This window comes from Ruditapes philippinarum, unplaced genomic scaffold, assembly GCF_026571515.1.
Source record: "Ruditapes philippinarum isolate M1 unplaced genomic scaffold, ASM2657151v2 ctg5680_1_1_1_1, whole genome shotgun sequence".
NCBI classification, from domain to species: Eukaryota; Metazoa; Mollusca; class Bivalvia; order Venerida; family Veneridae; genus Ruditapes; species Ruditapes philippinarum.
In genome coordinates this window covers 17,633-33,893 of record NW_026863310.1, presented here as the reverse complement: position 1 = coordinate 33,893, position 16,261 = coordinate 17,633, and the positions used below count along the sequence as shown (strand labels likewise).

Below are 16,261 nucleotides of genomic sequence, written 5' to 3'. Positions count from 1 at the left end.
GTATTTTTTTTTTTGGTATTTTTTTCCTGTGTTTTTGGCAAGTTTTTGGTAAAAATGAAATATACCCCCCCGGGGGGTTGAAGTAATTTTAAGTTAAGATTTTATTTTTTTGTTTTGTAAACCAAGAAAAGAAACTATTATGTTTTAAATTAAACCCATATAATTTTAATAATATAATCAAAAAATTATACATTTAATGTGTTTTATAAAGTAGGGGAATGTCACTTTATTTTATAAAAACCCAAATTTTAAAATGTGCATCTTAAAATGTTTTTTTCCATAATTTGTTACATCTTGTTTTAGGGAATGGAAACCGAAAATTTTTAGTGTTTTTAAAACCGAGAAGTACATTTTTAAATGTGTTTTAAAATGGGAGGGAAAATTTGTGTTAAAAATAACCAGACAATGAAAAAGTTTAGTTTACGATTAACCCAACTGGTAAGTTAAATTTAAACGGGGGGCCTAAAAAATAAAAATTTCCCAAAAAATTTTCTCAACAATTTAAATAATGAAAATTTTAATAAATTTAAATTGGTTTGTTTTAAAAATATTTTGGAAATTAAAAAAATTTTCTATAATTTTTTTTAAATTTTTTTTTTTCCGAGAAACACAAAATTAAAATTCAGTAAAAATAAACCTTTTTTGCAGTTTTTCTTCGTAAAAAAATAAAAAATTCTTTGAAATATTATTAGGGTCTGAAAATTAAAAGGAATGGTAAACTTTTGTTTTATTTCCCAAAAAAGGTTTTTAAAGGGCCCCCAAAAATTTATTTTTTTTCCCTTATTTTTTTAAAAGTTTTTTACTTTGGTGTCTTTTATAAGTCGTTTTCCCTTTAAATTAAAAAACTTTTTTTTCTTTTGCTTTTTGACATTTCCGGGCCAATTAGTAAAGTTATAGTGATTTTGGATTTTTAGTACAGATTTATAAAAAATTTACTACTTTATTTAATTTTGCTTTTTTTAATGACAAATTAAATTTTTCACATTTTAACCCGTTTTTTAATGGGTTTACAAAGCATCAAACTTCTTTTTTAAACCCCTTTTTTAAATTTTGTTTATAAAATTCAGGGGTTTGTTTTTTTCGGGAAAATTTTTTTTTAACATTTCCTGAGGCATAATGGGGGTTTTTTAAAAATTTAAAATTTGATTTTAAAGGAAAATGAAAAAGAAAAATTTGTTTTTTAAAGTCCCTTTGCCTGATTTTTTTTTGTTTTTTTTATTTGACGTCAAAATTGATTATAAAATGGTTTCTTTGACAAAAAAGGCTTTTGTATTGTTTTTAATTTTCCCCAATTTAAATTGAAAAACAATTAAAAGACATATAATTACAACTTTTTCCCTTTAAATTTAAAAAGGGAGGGGTTTTTGACATTTCTTATTAATATAGTGATTTCCCCTGTTTAAAACCAAATTTTCCCAATTACTAAAAATTTCCAAAATTTTTAAAAAAGTTAACCAAAAATTCCCTAACAAACCCATTGTATATTCATGCCCGGCAAATGTGTGAAACGCAAGAAAAATTTTAAAAAACGTTTATTTTTTTAACAGCAAAACCGAAACAATAAAAACCCATTAGAAAAGTAGGCCGCTAACCCGGGCCCCCTTTCTAAAGACCCTTTTAAACCCAAAACAAAAATCAACCAATTCGAATTTAAAACCAAAAAAATATTAAACTTTAAAAACGACAAAAAACGCCCTCCAAAACAAAAAATTTGGGCCAAACAAAAACCAAATATGAACCCCAAAAACAAACCTTTTTTCCCTCATTTTTCATCATTTTAAAACTCATCTTGTCATATCAAAAGAAAACAACAACAAAAAGGAGGCCAACTAAAAACCCTGATTTTTGGTTTCTCATATTTTTTTAAAAAAAATTTATATTTTCCCCCCAAATTAAATTTGGAGACGTTTTTTCAAAACTTGTTAAAAGATTATACATAAAACACCCCAAATTTAACCCCTTTAAAGCCACCATTCAAATCTTTTAAAACATTTTTAAAATTCTGCAGGGTTTTTAATCCGTTTTCCTTTGGGGTTTTAAAATATTTTTAAATAACATTTTATGATTTTTTCTAAACAAAAATTGTTTTTTTTGGCTTTTTAAAATTCGTTGTAAAATGTTTCCGAAAGTTTATGGTTTTATAAAAAACGATTTTTTGTTTTAATTAACCGACCCGTTAGCCCGGAAAAAACCAACCTTTTTTATTTTGGGGCAAATAAAACCTTTTAAAAATCTTTATAACAAAAAATTTAACCCCACTTTTTTCCTCATTTTCGGGGAAAAATTTTTTTAACCCCTTGAACCTTGAGTTTTTGAAAAGGATTTTTGTACTTTTACTTACTTAATTTTTTTTGTAAGTTAAAAATAGCACCGACAATATCCGTTGAGTGGGGCCCAAAAAGCCCTCCCGGGCCATGGGCCCCCCCCATAAAAAAAATTGCCAAGGGCCGGAAACAAACCCTTCCCCGTGAAAATAATGGGGGAGGAAAAAAAGCCTCAGGGTGTATAGTGAAGAAAAATGTTTCCCCGGAAATACCGATTATTCAAATGTCCCCCTAAATTTATTGGGTTGCACATTGGGCCCCGGCAAATTTAAAAATTTCGTTTTAAAAATCTATTTTCTGAAATGTTAGCAAAAAAATATTTTTTTTTCCTCTGCACCCAAAATTTTAGAAGTTGCCCTTCCCTTAAAAAAAAATGAAATAAACCGTTTTTTTGGGAAAGGAATGTTGGGCCCCAAAATGTATACATGTTAGAGGGCTAAGGGGTTAAATTTTATTTTGTTTTTTAAGATGAATAACCCAAACCTAGGTTTTTAAAAAATGATTCTGGGTTTTAAACAATGCCCTTTTTGGATAGCTAAAGTGATATGTTTGACTTTTTTTTGGTTTTTTCATTTTTTTTGTTGAAAATTTTGTTACGACCGGGAAAATAAAAAAAATTAAAAGAGTATAAATATTTTTGGTTTCCCAAAAAACCCTTTTCTTTTTCCCAACCCCAATCGTGGTAAATGTGGGGGGTAACGCAATAAAAATTGGTTTTTAAAATGAATAGTAAGTATTTCCGGGTAAAAACCCAAATTTTTGTAAATTTTAAAAATTTTAAAAAAAAACATCCCCAAAATTTTTTCCAAAATTTTGGAAACTTTTTTTTAAAATTTTTAAATCAACGTTGGTTTTTGGCCTAAAAAAGTGCGTGTTAGTTTAGAAAAAATGGCCCAACTTTTTTTTAAATATTACCAGAAAAATTTTTTGCTCTAATCAAATATATCCCCAAAAAATTTATTTTTTATTACCCAAATATACCCAAAAATGCAATCTCATGTGTTTTTTTTAAAAGATAATGGATGAAAGTTAAGGGGTGAAACAAACAAAAATAGTAAAAATTTATGTGTTATTTTAACCCAAAGAAAATGACAAGGGAATGTTTTAAAAAAACAAATATCATTTTTGTGTTATATTCCCAAAAATGAAAGATCATTATGTTATAAAACCAGAAAATGTATATCGAAAAAAGTATATAAACCCATTTTAATTGTCTTATTTTTTTTATAAATCAGTTTAATGAAAATTATGTGTTTTTATAACCTTTAAATTTTAAATTTTATTTTTTAAAATCCCGGGTTTTTCCCCCCAAAATAGGGTAAAAGTTATAAACATTTTATACTTACATCTTTTACTCAAAAATTTTCTTTTTAAAATATAAAAACATAGGACCCATATTTAAAAAAATTATCTTTGGGTTTAATTTGAAAGCATGTTAAAAATTGGTAAAACGGGGAAACGTTTTTGGGTTTTTTGTATAAAAATTTTTATATACTGGGGAAAACGGACCATGCAAGGCGTTTTTAAAAAAATTTGGAAATGTTAATTGCAATTTTTACTTTTGGGGAATCCCGACTAAAAAAGAATTTTCCCCTTTTAAAATTTCTTGCTTTTTTGAAAAAAAATTTTAAAAAAAAATTTTTTAATTTTAAAGTTGAAAAGTAAATAAAACGTTTGGTGATATTTTTAAAATTCCGGTAACCTTTGTATTTAAAGGTTGATATTTGCCCCCCTTTCCCCCCTTTGCGCAAGTTTAAAATACATGAAATTCTTTGAGTATTTCATTTTTTTTCCCAAACACGTATGATCAAATTTTTGTGGGAAAAAACCGGCAGTATTAAGTAAATATTTCAAGAAGAAATGTAAAATTAATTAGCCTGGGGAAACCTTGCGGGAGAGATTTTTTAGTTGAAAACCGTAGCGTTCAAATTTTTCGTCAAGTGTTTTGGGATTAGTAACAGATAATTTAAATATAAAATAAGGTAAGTTTTTTCCTTTAGTGTTTTTGATATTTTTGAATTTTTCCTAATTTCCCTATAAAAAATTTGGGCATTTAAGGTAGTTTGGGTGGTGAAAAAAAAAGAAAGATTCAGATACGTTTTTTTTTTTTTCCCCGTAAAAAAGATTTAAATTTAAAAATAAGAAGTGTTAACTAGGGAAAAGGGGGAGTGATAAAATTAAAATAATTTATTTTTTATCAACGGAAGTAAAATTTTTCCAAAGAATATATTTTTTGATTTACATACGTTCTTGGGTCATATAAAGGGGTCAAAAACAATGGAAACATTTCCCGTCGAAAGTAAGTTTTTAAAATTTGACTTAAAATACCTTTTTGATTTGTCGAATAAAAAAATTTTAATGCTCCCCAAAAGGGGCCGGAAAATTTCCCGTTTTATTAAACAAGATCAAAAAATTCTTTATTGGACCCACTTTAATTGTTTTATTTTGGGAAAAAATTTGTTAAACTAAAATACTAAATTTTTGGATGAAAAACCTGAAAAAACGAAAATTTGGAGGATGTGCTTTTGTTTTTCCTGGTTTTTCCCAGCAAAATTGTGTGAAACATGGTATATCAAAAAAAATTGCCCAATATAAGGGCACACCCAATTTTTTTAATTTCAATTTTTTAAAAAGGCCCCACTGGTAGGGAACATGGTAATCAAGCATTTTAAAATTAAATTCGCTTTTGGGTTTTATAAAATGGAAATTTTTCAAACCATTTTTAAAAAACCCGGGTTTAAAAATCAAAACCCCTTTGGTATGCACTGGTATTAACCCTTTTATTCCCCTGTTACCCAAAATTGTATTTTACCTTTGGTATTGGAACACTTGTTTTACAAATGTTTCCCGGAGAGCATTGTTTCCCAAACGGGGTTATTCAAAAATTTTTTTATACCCCCGGGCAGTTTTAAAAAATTTGTTTGTACCCCCACATAATATATCAAGCCAGATTTTAATAAAAAAAGGTATTCCAAAAAATTATATATCACAGGGTTTATCTAGTACAAATGTATGAAAAGGTATATCGACCCTTTAATGTAGGGTTCACATGGTTTATCGACCCCTTGTTTTTCAATGAAAAATTTAAAGCCTTTGTTTATCCCCTGGTTTCCCCAAGCTTTGTATACCAAGGGTTAACTGCCAAGGTAAGGTGGAAATTTCGATCAAAATGTTGTCACTGGTTACCCGTTGTTGTTTTCAATATACCTCATATTTTTTCCCAACTTTGGATATAAAGGGACATTGTATTTTAAACATGGTTTTTTTAATCTTTAAAAAAATTAACACAGTTTTAAAAGCAGGGTTTTTCCTTTAATTTGGGGTTTTAAAGGGCCCCCTTTGGGGTTAATGTTCCGGTTTTAATTTAAATTTTAATTGCTCCCCTTTAATGTGATATGAAAAATTAAAAGCTTTTTACCCATCTCCTTACTTTCAAAACGTTATAGAAAAAAAATCTAGTTTTTTTTCTTAAATTTTGGGGAATCGTTTCTTTTGGTTAACTTTGATTTACATTAAAAGGGCCCAAAAATTTTTCTTTTTTTCTTACACATCTCTTTTTGGGTCAGCCCAAAAAAAATGTGACTTCAAAAACAAATTTAAACCCGCTGGAAAAAAGAAACTGTTTATTTCTTGGAAATATTAAGGAAAAAAATTTCTGTAGGGAAAAAAAAAAACGCCGTTAAGTAATCAAAAAAAAATTTTGAGAAATTCCCGGGCCCTTTTGTTCTGATAAACTGGGATATATATTTATATTTTTTCAAACTGAAAAGTTTGTCTCTGAAATGAATTTGTATTTGGGGGTTTTTTTCCCCCTTTAATAACGCCAACTTCCCGTGATTACCCCCCTTTAAAGGAAGAAAAGGGGGATCCTGTTGGAAGGGTTTTTCTTATTTTTGGGGAAAATTCCCGTTTTTCCCCCTTTAGTAAATTTTTAAAAGGGAAACCCAGGAAAATGCTTTTAAATTTGCTGCAAATGGGCCCCCGGGGAAAATAGGGGACCAAAATATTCCAAAGAATATTCAAAAAAATGTTCCCACAAAAAAATATACACAAAAATAAAACACTCAAAATTTTTTCCCCAAAAAAAAACGTATATTTTAAATTTAATACACCAAAAAAAATTCCAAAAATATTACAAAAAGTATTTACAAAAAATATTCAAAAAATATACACAAAAATTTCCAAAAAAATTGGATTAAAAAAACCCCCAAAACCAACCCCCAAAAACACACCCCCAAAATTACAAAATTTAGAAAATTTTTAAAAACAATTTTATTTTTAAAATCCAATAAGCGGGGCAAAAACCAATCTTAACTTATTATTTATAACGTATAAAATAACAAATTATAGGGGAATTCATTAACTGCACAATTTTGGGCTGCAAAAAAGAGTTTAATTTTAATTCGCTTAAAAAAATCCGCCCCGTTTTTTAAAATTTTATTATTTGTATCTGTCCTTGGGCAGACGAAAATGGGGACCCCGTGAAAAAATTTTTCCTTAAATTTCCTGAAGGGTCCTTCCCCATATTTTGTTCCTTATATTTTTTTTGGGGTTTTCAGAAAGGTCTTACCGGCAGAACTACGCTTAAATTCGTTTTAGTTTTTGGTTTGTTTATTTATTTGTATAAAAATTTTTTCGTCCCCGGGTAACCTGTGATTTCCCCAATCCCTTTTATAAAAACTTCCTTTACTTTTTTTTGTAAATGGTGGCGTGTGGATTTGAAATCAAAAAAAAAAAGTTTTTTATGCAGAACTTTTAAAAGGGGGAATCCCTTTACTTAGATTTACATTTGTTTTTTTTTTTTGTTTGTTTTTTAAAAAACAATTTTTTAAAAGGGGCCATTTTTAACCACCCCATTTTTTTTTTTAAACCGGGAACTTTTTAATTTTTTTTTTCCCCAAAAAAAAAAAAAAAAAAAAAAAAAACTATTTAAAAAGTTAACGCCTTTTTAAACCCTTTGAATTTTAAACACTTTAGCTTTTTTCTAGTAATTTTTGTACATGTTTTCCTACTTATGTAAATAATTTTGTTTTGTCTTAGAAATCTAGGACTTTTAACGCCCTTTATCTCAAAAACTTTTTGTCCCCCCTATTCATTTTTTAATTAAAAAAAATCTAAGGTTTAAACCTAAAAATTTGATTTCAAACCCATTTAAAACTTTTGATTTTATTTTTTTGTATTTTTTTCTGAAAATTTTTGGGGCCCATGTAGATCCAATCCCCAAACCCCTGATCTTGGCCCTTTTTTTGTTTTTTTCCCCTTTAATCTTTAAACTTTCAGTTTTTTTTCCCCCTTAAATAAAAACCTTTAAGTTTTTCCCCCTTTAAAGTTTTCCCCCAGTTTTGACAAAATTTATACTTTTTTTTTTTTTCTTTATAAAAATTGAAAAAATTTTATTTGGGAATTTGTTTCCACTTCCGAAACACAAATTTTAACTATCCCCTTGCACGTGAAAAACGCAAAATTAAAATAACTTTCGGGATTTTTTTAAATTTTAACAGTAATCCTTTGCGTTTAAAAGGAGTTTTAATGGAGTTTAAAATTTGTAAATTTGGTGTATTTATTTGGTTTTTTACGGGTAAAAATTTTACTCTAGTAAAATTAAACCCCAGGGCCCGGGGCATAAGGTGGGTTTTAAGTCTCCAATGCACATGAATTTTCCCCACATTTTTTTTTCCCCCCTTTAAAACCTTTTAAATGGCGAAAAGTTTTTTAAACCCCTGTTTTTGAATAAAACCCCTATATGTATAAAAAAAATGCCTTTCAACTTGATTTTTTTAGTAATCGGCCTTTGGAAAAATTCCTTAAATGTTTGTTAAAAGTTATTTAGGAATTGGGGTTGCTTTCTTTATTTAAATTTGATTTCCCTTGTTAAACTTTATTGTCAACGTTTTCCCCTTTAAATTTTTGGTGCAATGGGATTTTAAGGTGGGTTTATGGAATATTTTTAATTTTCTATTTTTTAAAAGTTTTCTTTTATCCTGGTTCCCTTCCCTTTTTATTCGTTAAAGGAAATTATATGGGCCCACTATTAAACCCGGTTTAAAAAGGGGGAAACAAAAAAAAATACATAAAAAACGGGCTTTATCCCCCGACAAAATTTCCTTTTTGGTAAAAAAGAAAAAAAAAAATAACGGAAATTTTAAAAGGATGTTTTTTGGTTGTTTATAAAAAAAAAGGGGGTTGGGGAAACACGTTTTAAAAACCCCATTAAGGGTTGGGCCCTTCTCAAATTGTTTTTAACTTTTAGAAAAAAAAGATTGTGCTTTAAAATTCTTTTGTAATTAAAAATTTCAAAAAAATGTATATATAAACCCAACAATTTGTTTATTTAAGAAAAGTAGTTTAAAACTGATTTAAACAAAAATTTAAAAGGTAAAAAGAAAAAAAAAAAAACAAAGAAAGAAAAATAGATTGATTGAATGAATGAATGAATGAATGAATGAATTAATGAATAAACGAACGAACGAATGAGCGAATGAACGAATGAACGAACGAACGAACGACTGAATGAATGAATGAATGAATGAATGAAATTTTATATATATCATATAGACGTCAAATTATCCAATCAAAATTGACGTTACAATATACATCTGGTATCAACATAACGATTAGCGATATCACATTTACTTTTGTTTTACAGTCATTAACATTAATATACCGTGGTATAAGTGACATGTTAATATTGTTAAACGTAATTTTATGTTGTGTTTTTATAGCAACATTAGTGTAATGTCGTTTTTATGACAGATGTGTTAAAATTATCTGTTACAACATACCAAAGAAATGTCAAATATAATTGGTACAGTTTTAATTCATTGTAATTTAAACATTTTGATATCATTATGTTGCCATGGTGTATCGATACATGAATTCGTAATTATCAAAATTATGTCCGAATAAAGAAAAGCAAATGTTTTAATTGTAGCGTATAGATTGTCTGTTAAGATGTTATATAGGATGCTGCTTGATGAAAAAAAAAGAAATGATGTAATAATTATAAACTTTGATTCTGCATGACACCTTAGACACATAACAGTGTAAGACAACATTTTGTAACAAATCATATTATAACACATGTGTTATACACAGAACAGAACAGAACAGAACTAAATTATCTCAAATCAACACCTAAACATATGAGAGTATGGAATAAGTGCAAAATTTCAAATACATGACATGTGGTGTGTGCAAAAAAAAATATAATAAAGAGATAATTTCACTCATTTCAAATAGTCTCCTATAGGAAAGTGCAGCGTGGGGTTGATGCGAGAATGACGTGTAGCAGGCGTTACAAATGTGTTACAGAAATAGTTTAAACATAGCTAGTTACGAATATGTTCGATGCCGAGTTTTGATGTAATCATATGATCACATTTGTAGTAGGTAAATTTTAATCTTTATATGCAAAATGTAGCAAAAAGTTCTGTACATCTTGAAAACAGTTGCCGCATTCTAGTAATTTCTGTTTTAAAAAAGTAATTTTCTTAAAGGAACCTTACTGAGGTCCAAAGGAATAAAAACATAGATTTTTAAAATCTTACAAATATCAAATGGGAAAAACTGCAAAGGACAACAAAGAAATATAATCAAGATTAAATTGAAAATCGATTTTTATGCGATTATTAGGGTAGCTAGATTGGTGTGAAATCAATTTCAAATTTGGGCTATTTTTTCACAATAAAAATGTTTATTCTGTAAAAACAGCATGAGGGAATGAGCTGGAAGATTTGTAGACATGTTATGGGATAAGTAATCAAATGGTACACAAATCTCGAAAAATAATTCCAGAAATAAAGTCATCTTGATGTACAAGACCAGCCCCTTTCCCCCAGGCCATTCAATGCAGTGATGTACATTTTAGGTAGATGTTTCATATGGGCAACAGCAAGTGGTTTGTGATAGAAATATTTTTGATATACATAATGCAAGTATGATAAATATACATTGTGTAATTTTAAATATATTTTATCTACTTTCAGTTTTAAGCTGAACTATTCTAGTAAAGGGAGAGGTGGTGGCAACGCTGCCAACAACAACGCTCCCAATACCGGAAGTACGTTACCAATCACAATGACGTCATCACAAGCGCCATTGGACGCGTCTAATTTATACAACGAATATTTTACGGCAGCGGAACATGCGACTGAGCGCGTGGCTACATTAGTTAATGATGACTTTGACTCCAATCATCTGTTTTGTCAGATGGACATGTTGAGAACTTATAAAAATGAACTTGTTTGGAAAGAAATGGCCAGGTAAAATCTATTTAAACGTTGCTCACAGTAACTAGGTGTAAGACTGAATGTGCATTGAAAATGTAACTAAAAATAATTTATCCTGATGTAGGCAACCATTTAAGTGTATGGTCAATCAATGACAAAACATATAACACTTAAAAGCTAACATATACGTACTACAGTAAACTAGTAATACGTACGTATAGCTTACATATGAACAATATATTTTTCAACTGTTTTAAAACTGTATTTTGTAGACTCAATACCCAACTGGACCATAGCTATAAAATTGCAAGACTTGGCACAATTTTGGTTACTGAATACGTATGATCACTTGATCAGTAACCCAGGTTCTATATTGTAATCATATAACATCATGTTAAAGTACGTTGTTCTTGCTGTGTAGTTTATATTACCATGCTTATCATAATCATAGAAGAATCGTTCATTCTAATATGTACACTAAATTAAATACCAAATTAAATGTTAAATAAGGTGGATACGTTACGAGGAAGCGGTGGAAGAAGGAGGACAGAGGTGGTCCAAGCCTCATGTTGCCTCACTTATGATGGAAGCTTTACAAGACCTACAGAATATTCTCTCAACTTGTCCAGTTATACTAGATAGTAAGGCAAGAACAATGGCTGATGTCGCAGGTAAGTGATTACTCATTGATTCATTCAAAGATTTAGCAAAATCTAGTTTACAGCATTCGATCGTCGTTACTTTCAATTTCTAGACACATTTGAAATTCTTGAGGAAATGATTCAATGTTTAATATAACTCACAGTTTCAAAATGTTGTTTGTTCCTTCTTGTTTCCGAATATATTGAAACAAAGCAAAATAGTTTAAATTAAATTTCGTCCAACACGGAAAATTGAAAATGTTAGAGTCTTTTATGGCTGCGCCTGTCAAAAAACGTTAATTGCATAAAGTTAATATTTATTGCATAAAAACCGCACAGGCTGGTTAGGAAAACGTGCATTAATGCACGTTGTACAATATTTGTGATGCAGAGCGCCAACTTCAATAAAGGCCCCAGTATAATATGCGAAAATGTCATGTCTGTTGTAGAAATCATTATTGAAAGACAGGTTGATTATTTTATATTTGTTGTAGAGGAAATCACCAATGCTTGGACGAAGGAAAGAGCTATCATGTCTATATTGAAGAATAAATTGATATCTGTATTACTCAAACAACATAAATTTCAACATTTCAAGAGAAGTGACTTGAAGAAGAAGGTACCGTCATCTTTGAACCTGCAGAAGATGCATCAAAATGAAGCCTATATTAACAGTAGGGACTTTTGTAATTTATCTAACTTAATGAAGCCTATATTAACAGTAGGGACTTTTGTAATTTATCTCACTTAATGAAGCCTATATTAACAGTAGGGACTTTTGTAATTTATCTCACTAAAATCAGCCTATATTAACAGTAGGGACTTTTGTAATTTAACTCACTTACATCAAATGTTGCCAAAATGTTATTATGCTTTGAAAATATATCACATCACATGTGTGCATTAGACAGTCATATTGTTTTATCTATATAACATAAGCAAAAAGAAAAAAAGGTAAAGAAGAATAAAAGTCTGAGTTTGTCATCGTAAACCCTATAATTGTGATGGATACTAATTTTATGTCTTTAACTCAAAGTTATTTTCATATGTAAGTGATTGTTAAGAACCTAAAATAAATCTAGATATTTCCGTGGTTTGTTTTGAAAATGTTTCATTTATTATAAAAAAAATATTTCTTAACAGACAAGTAGCATTCCATTTTCGTGTCACGTGCTTAAATTAAGATAATTTCATGTTTTATTTCAGAGGCTTACGAAAAGAACACGGACACTTTACACATACCTAACAACCTTTCAACGCCGAACACTGACACGTGTCCAGATTCCCCGTCACTTGCCATGGGAGAAGTAAGCATGTTCCTGGTGTCTCAAGGAAATAAATATGATATAATAACTTTTATCTTATGTCAGTCCTTTATCTGTCTGAAATATACGGAAGAGCAATAATGCCCGATGTTTTTTATTAACTCTAAATTTCGAGCTACTAACTCGAAATTTCGACTTACTTATCTCAAAATTTCGACTTACTAACTCGAAATTTCGACTTACTAACTCGAAATTTCGAGTTACTTATCTCGACATCTCTTATCTCAACACACATTTGGCACTAATGCTCTTCCATAGAAATAAGATAAAGGTGATTTATGGATAAATATCTATTTCATTTCGTTTCATGTAATAACTTTGTTATCTTTAAAAAAGTTGATTACAGCTAGGGAGAGGTGAGTATTTCCTCATATACCTAAAGTAGCTCTAGAATTATCTCATTATACAAAAAGATAAACAGGATGTTTATTTGTTTAGAAATTTTTAAAATTTACATTTATGCTTATTCTTAATTTTCTTAAAGCCACAATATGCCTCAGAAAAAAATAAAATTTTTACTTCTTTAGAAAGGGCAAACCTGAATTTTTGTAATATTTAAATAATGTTTTTAGAGAATATTAGATTTTTGTTACCTGATTCACTATAACAGGTAACTGGCGAATGAGTAACTTTTTGAATACTATAAAAAGTATACCACTATTAAAAAGCTTTTGAGAAATAAAAATAAAAACAATTCTGAAGCATAATGGGCATTGGTGAGTTTGCATGTGGCTATAGTGAGGCCCTGATGAGTTAACAAACATAGTGTTAACTTCAATTCTATACTGACTTTAACATATACAAATTTCTTCATTCTTAACACCTCCTTTATGGTTTTAGGTTTAAACATATTAATTTAAGCTCGATTGCAAAACAATTTCTTGCAAATTATATCAATCACTTTCGAGTCCGGCCAACCAGTACTGGTGTCAAATAAAGACACACGGTCGTGACCCGATTAGGTCTCGAACCTATGTTCCACAGGTAGAGAGGCAGACACCTTAATCACTAGGCCGTCGCCTCTTTTAATTAATCAATTAATTTTAACAACTTTACATAATTTACAGATGAATAAAAGTTTTATGAAGAAGATACCATCGGGATCGGAGGTTGCCAATCTTCTTGTCGGCGAAATTCCTGAACTTGATCAAATAATCGCTGGCTTTGTTAGACTAAAGGTAATTCTAGTTAAACTTAGACTGTATTAGTTCTAAATGCAATTAATTCAAAAATAAGATCACGTTGTTAACTGAAGTGAACTATGTGGTGTTGTTATTATTATTGTTGTTAACTTTAGTTAACCATGTGGAGTTATTATTTTAATGTGGTTAACTTTAGTTAACCATGTGGAGTTATTATTTTAATGTGGTTAACTTTAGCTTTAGTTAACCATGTGGAGTTATTATTTTTACTGTGGTTAACTTAAGTTAACCATGTGGTGTTATTATTTTTTACTGTGGTTAACTTTAGCTAAACATGGTTACTATAATGATTTTTAATCATGTTGTTATTCAGTTTAACATGTGCTGTCATGAATAAATGGGTAGTTAATTGTATAAATGGGTGATTGATTGAATAATAGGTGGTTAATTGTATAAATGGGTGATTGATTGAATAAATGGGTGATTGATTGAATAAATAGGTGGTTGATTGAATAAATGGGTGATTGATTGAATAAATATGTGGTTGATTGAATAAAGGGGTGGTTGATTGATTCAACCATAAGATAAAATACACGAGGTGCTTAAGAATAATTTAGCTAGATATATTGTTGATCTAGTATAATGCCTTAATTCAAATAAAAAAAAGTTAACTGAAACGTGGTTAATTAACTTAATCACGAGGTTATCTGAATAAAAGTGCAGTTAAGCTATGCACGACTTTTGAATATGTGAACAAATGTTTTATACATTTAGTCAAACTTAGTACCGATGTAGTTAGATTCTTTGTAATTTTTCGACAATGTAGGTCATTTAGTATATTGATTAACATTATTACTATATTTATCGTTGTTATTACTATTATCATTATTATTGACATCATTATTATTTTTACTTTTATTTACAACACAGGACTCCTGTAATATCGGCGACATTACCGAGGTAGATTTGAATACAAAGTTTATTTTTGTTGTACTTGGACCAAAGTTACATCTGGGACATTGTGCCGAGATGTGTAGATGCATGGCGACACTGTTCACTGACGAGGTATATAACTTAAAATATTTAGCCCCTCTCAGGTTATTTCTATGTTTCTAATTCAAAAACAAAACTTATTTTAACTGTCTAAAATATATATATAATAAATCCTAAACTTGCTCACGTTATATCAACTGACAGTTTTTGGCCAGTGTATGTTATTTGTCCGTCCGTTCAATCTCCATATAACTCATCCGAGGCATACACATGTGTACATTTTATATCACGTAACAGACAATAATAATTTCAGATCAGTTACAAGATTCGAACCTTTGGCCACTCAATAACCGTTTATTGCGATTTTAAAAGGTATCCCGTTGATCAGTTAGCAAAAATGTGACTGTCTACATTTAATATACATGTATATTATTAGTTATAAATATCGTTTACAGGTTATATGGCCCTATATAAACGGCTATTTGTAAATATAACCCGAGCAGTTAGGCTCGGGTTATATTGCAAACAGCCGTTTATATACGGCCATATAACCTGTCAACAATCTTTATAACGAATTTATAATACAGCAAGCATCATTTTTACAGAAAAACGTAAGATTTCTTCATAAACCGACATCAGCCGTGTATATAAAACTATATAAACGTCACGGTTATCCAATGAAAAATGACGTTACAAACGTGCAGGATTATAAAGTTGCCATAGAGAAAGAAACTATGTCCAGAACAATATCAGTAATTTTACGAATAGAGAAGTTACTCCGTTCAATAGAAACAACTTACTCTTTAACATGCAAAACAACATAACAAAGGGACCTCGATTTTTAGAATTATACGAACAGTCGTTTATAGAGGTATAATTTCTCAAAATCTTTATAAACAACAATATTATGTGTGATAGTTTAATAGCATATATTTTTAGATATTTCGGTGTGTTGCTTACCGAGCAGAAGATAGAATAGATCTGTTGTGTGGTGTTCAGGAGTTTTCTCTACATCTGACTGTGTTACCGCCAGGTGTGTGGGACCCGTCTACTAGAATAGAGCCACCCGACGAACTTCCGTCACAGGTACGTTCATAAAGAGAGCCGTGTCCGTGCTGTTTGAAAAGAAGAGACTAGTAAATAATCTATAAAGCATTATACATGTTCATTGTACATTTCATAGAAAAAAATAAATAAATACAATTCGTAACACATTAACGTATAAAATGAAGACATATTTACTTTTGGGATATCATGAAGGCTTTAAAATATATGAAATTGATTTTAGATTAATAATAATTAATCAAATGTACAGCTACATTCTATAAGTCTCGTCTAGTTTTTACTTTAATTGTTCATGTTTTTGAATTGGTTTTATTTAATCAGGACTACAGGAAGAGCCCCGGACCTATGACCAGCAGTAAAAGTGCCGTCTCTCTGGTAGAGATGGACAAAAAGTCTGAGCAAAGTGACCCGCCTGAAGAAAGTCACAGTGACCCTACTTAAACCCCAAACCCGGAAGGTGAAATTTAAAAAATTTTTTGTGCAAAGGGTTTTGTAAAAACCTATCTTTATATATAAGTATTTAAAGGGAAAGAAAGCTTGGGA

The 16,261-nt window shown here is 29.5% G+C and overlaps 1 protein-coding gene across 1 annotated transcript in view; it reads left to right on the top strand.

The window, feature by feature from the left end:
* LOC132721795 (electrogenic sodium bicarbonate cotransporter 4-like) overlaps positions 1-16,261 on the top strand; it is a 32,987-nt gene that overhangs the window by 5,195 nt on the left and 11,531 nt on the right. Inside the window, exons 2-9 of the mRNA XM_060706171.1 lie at positions 10,310-10,585; positions 11,063-11,223; positions 11,688-11,867; positions 12,400-12,500; positions 13,586-13,696; positions 14,591-14,725; positions 15,593-15,739; positions 16,040-16,153. Coding sequence (XP_060562154.1) covers positions 10,310-10,585; positions 11,063-11,223; positions 11,688-11,867; positions 12,400-12,500; positions 13,586-13,696; positions 14,591-14,725; positions 15,593-15,739; positions 16,040-16,153 — 1,225 coding nt within the window. The remainder of the gene's footprint in view (positions 1-10,309; positions 10,586-11,062; positions 11,224-11,687; positions 11,868-12,399; positions 12,501-13,585; positions 13,697-14,590; positions 14,726-15,592; positions 15,740-16,039; positions 16,154-16,261) is intronic.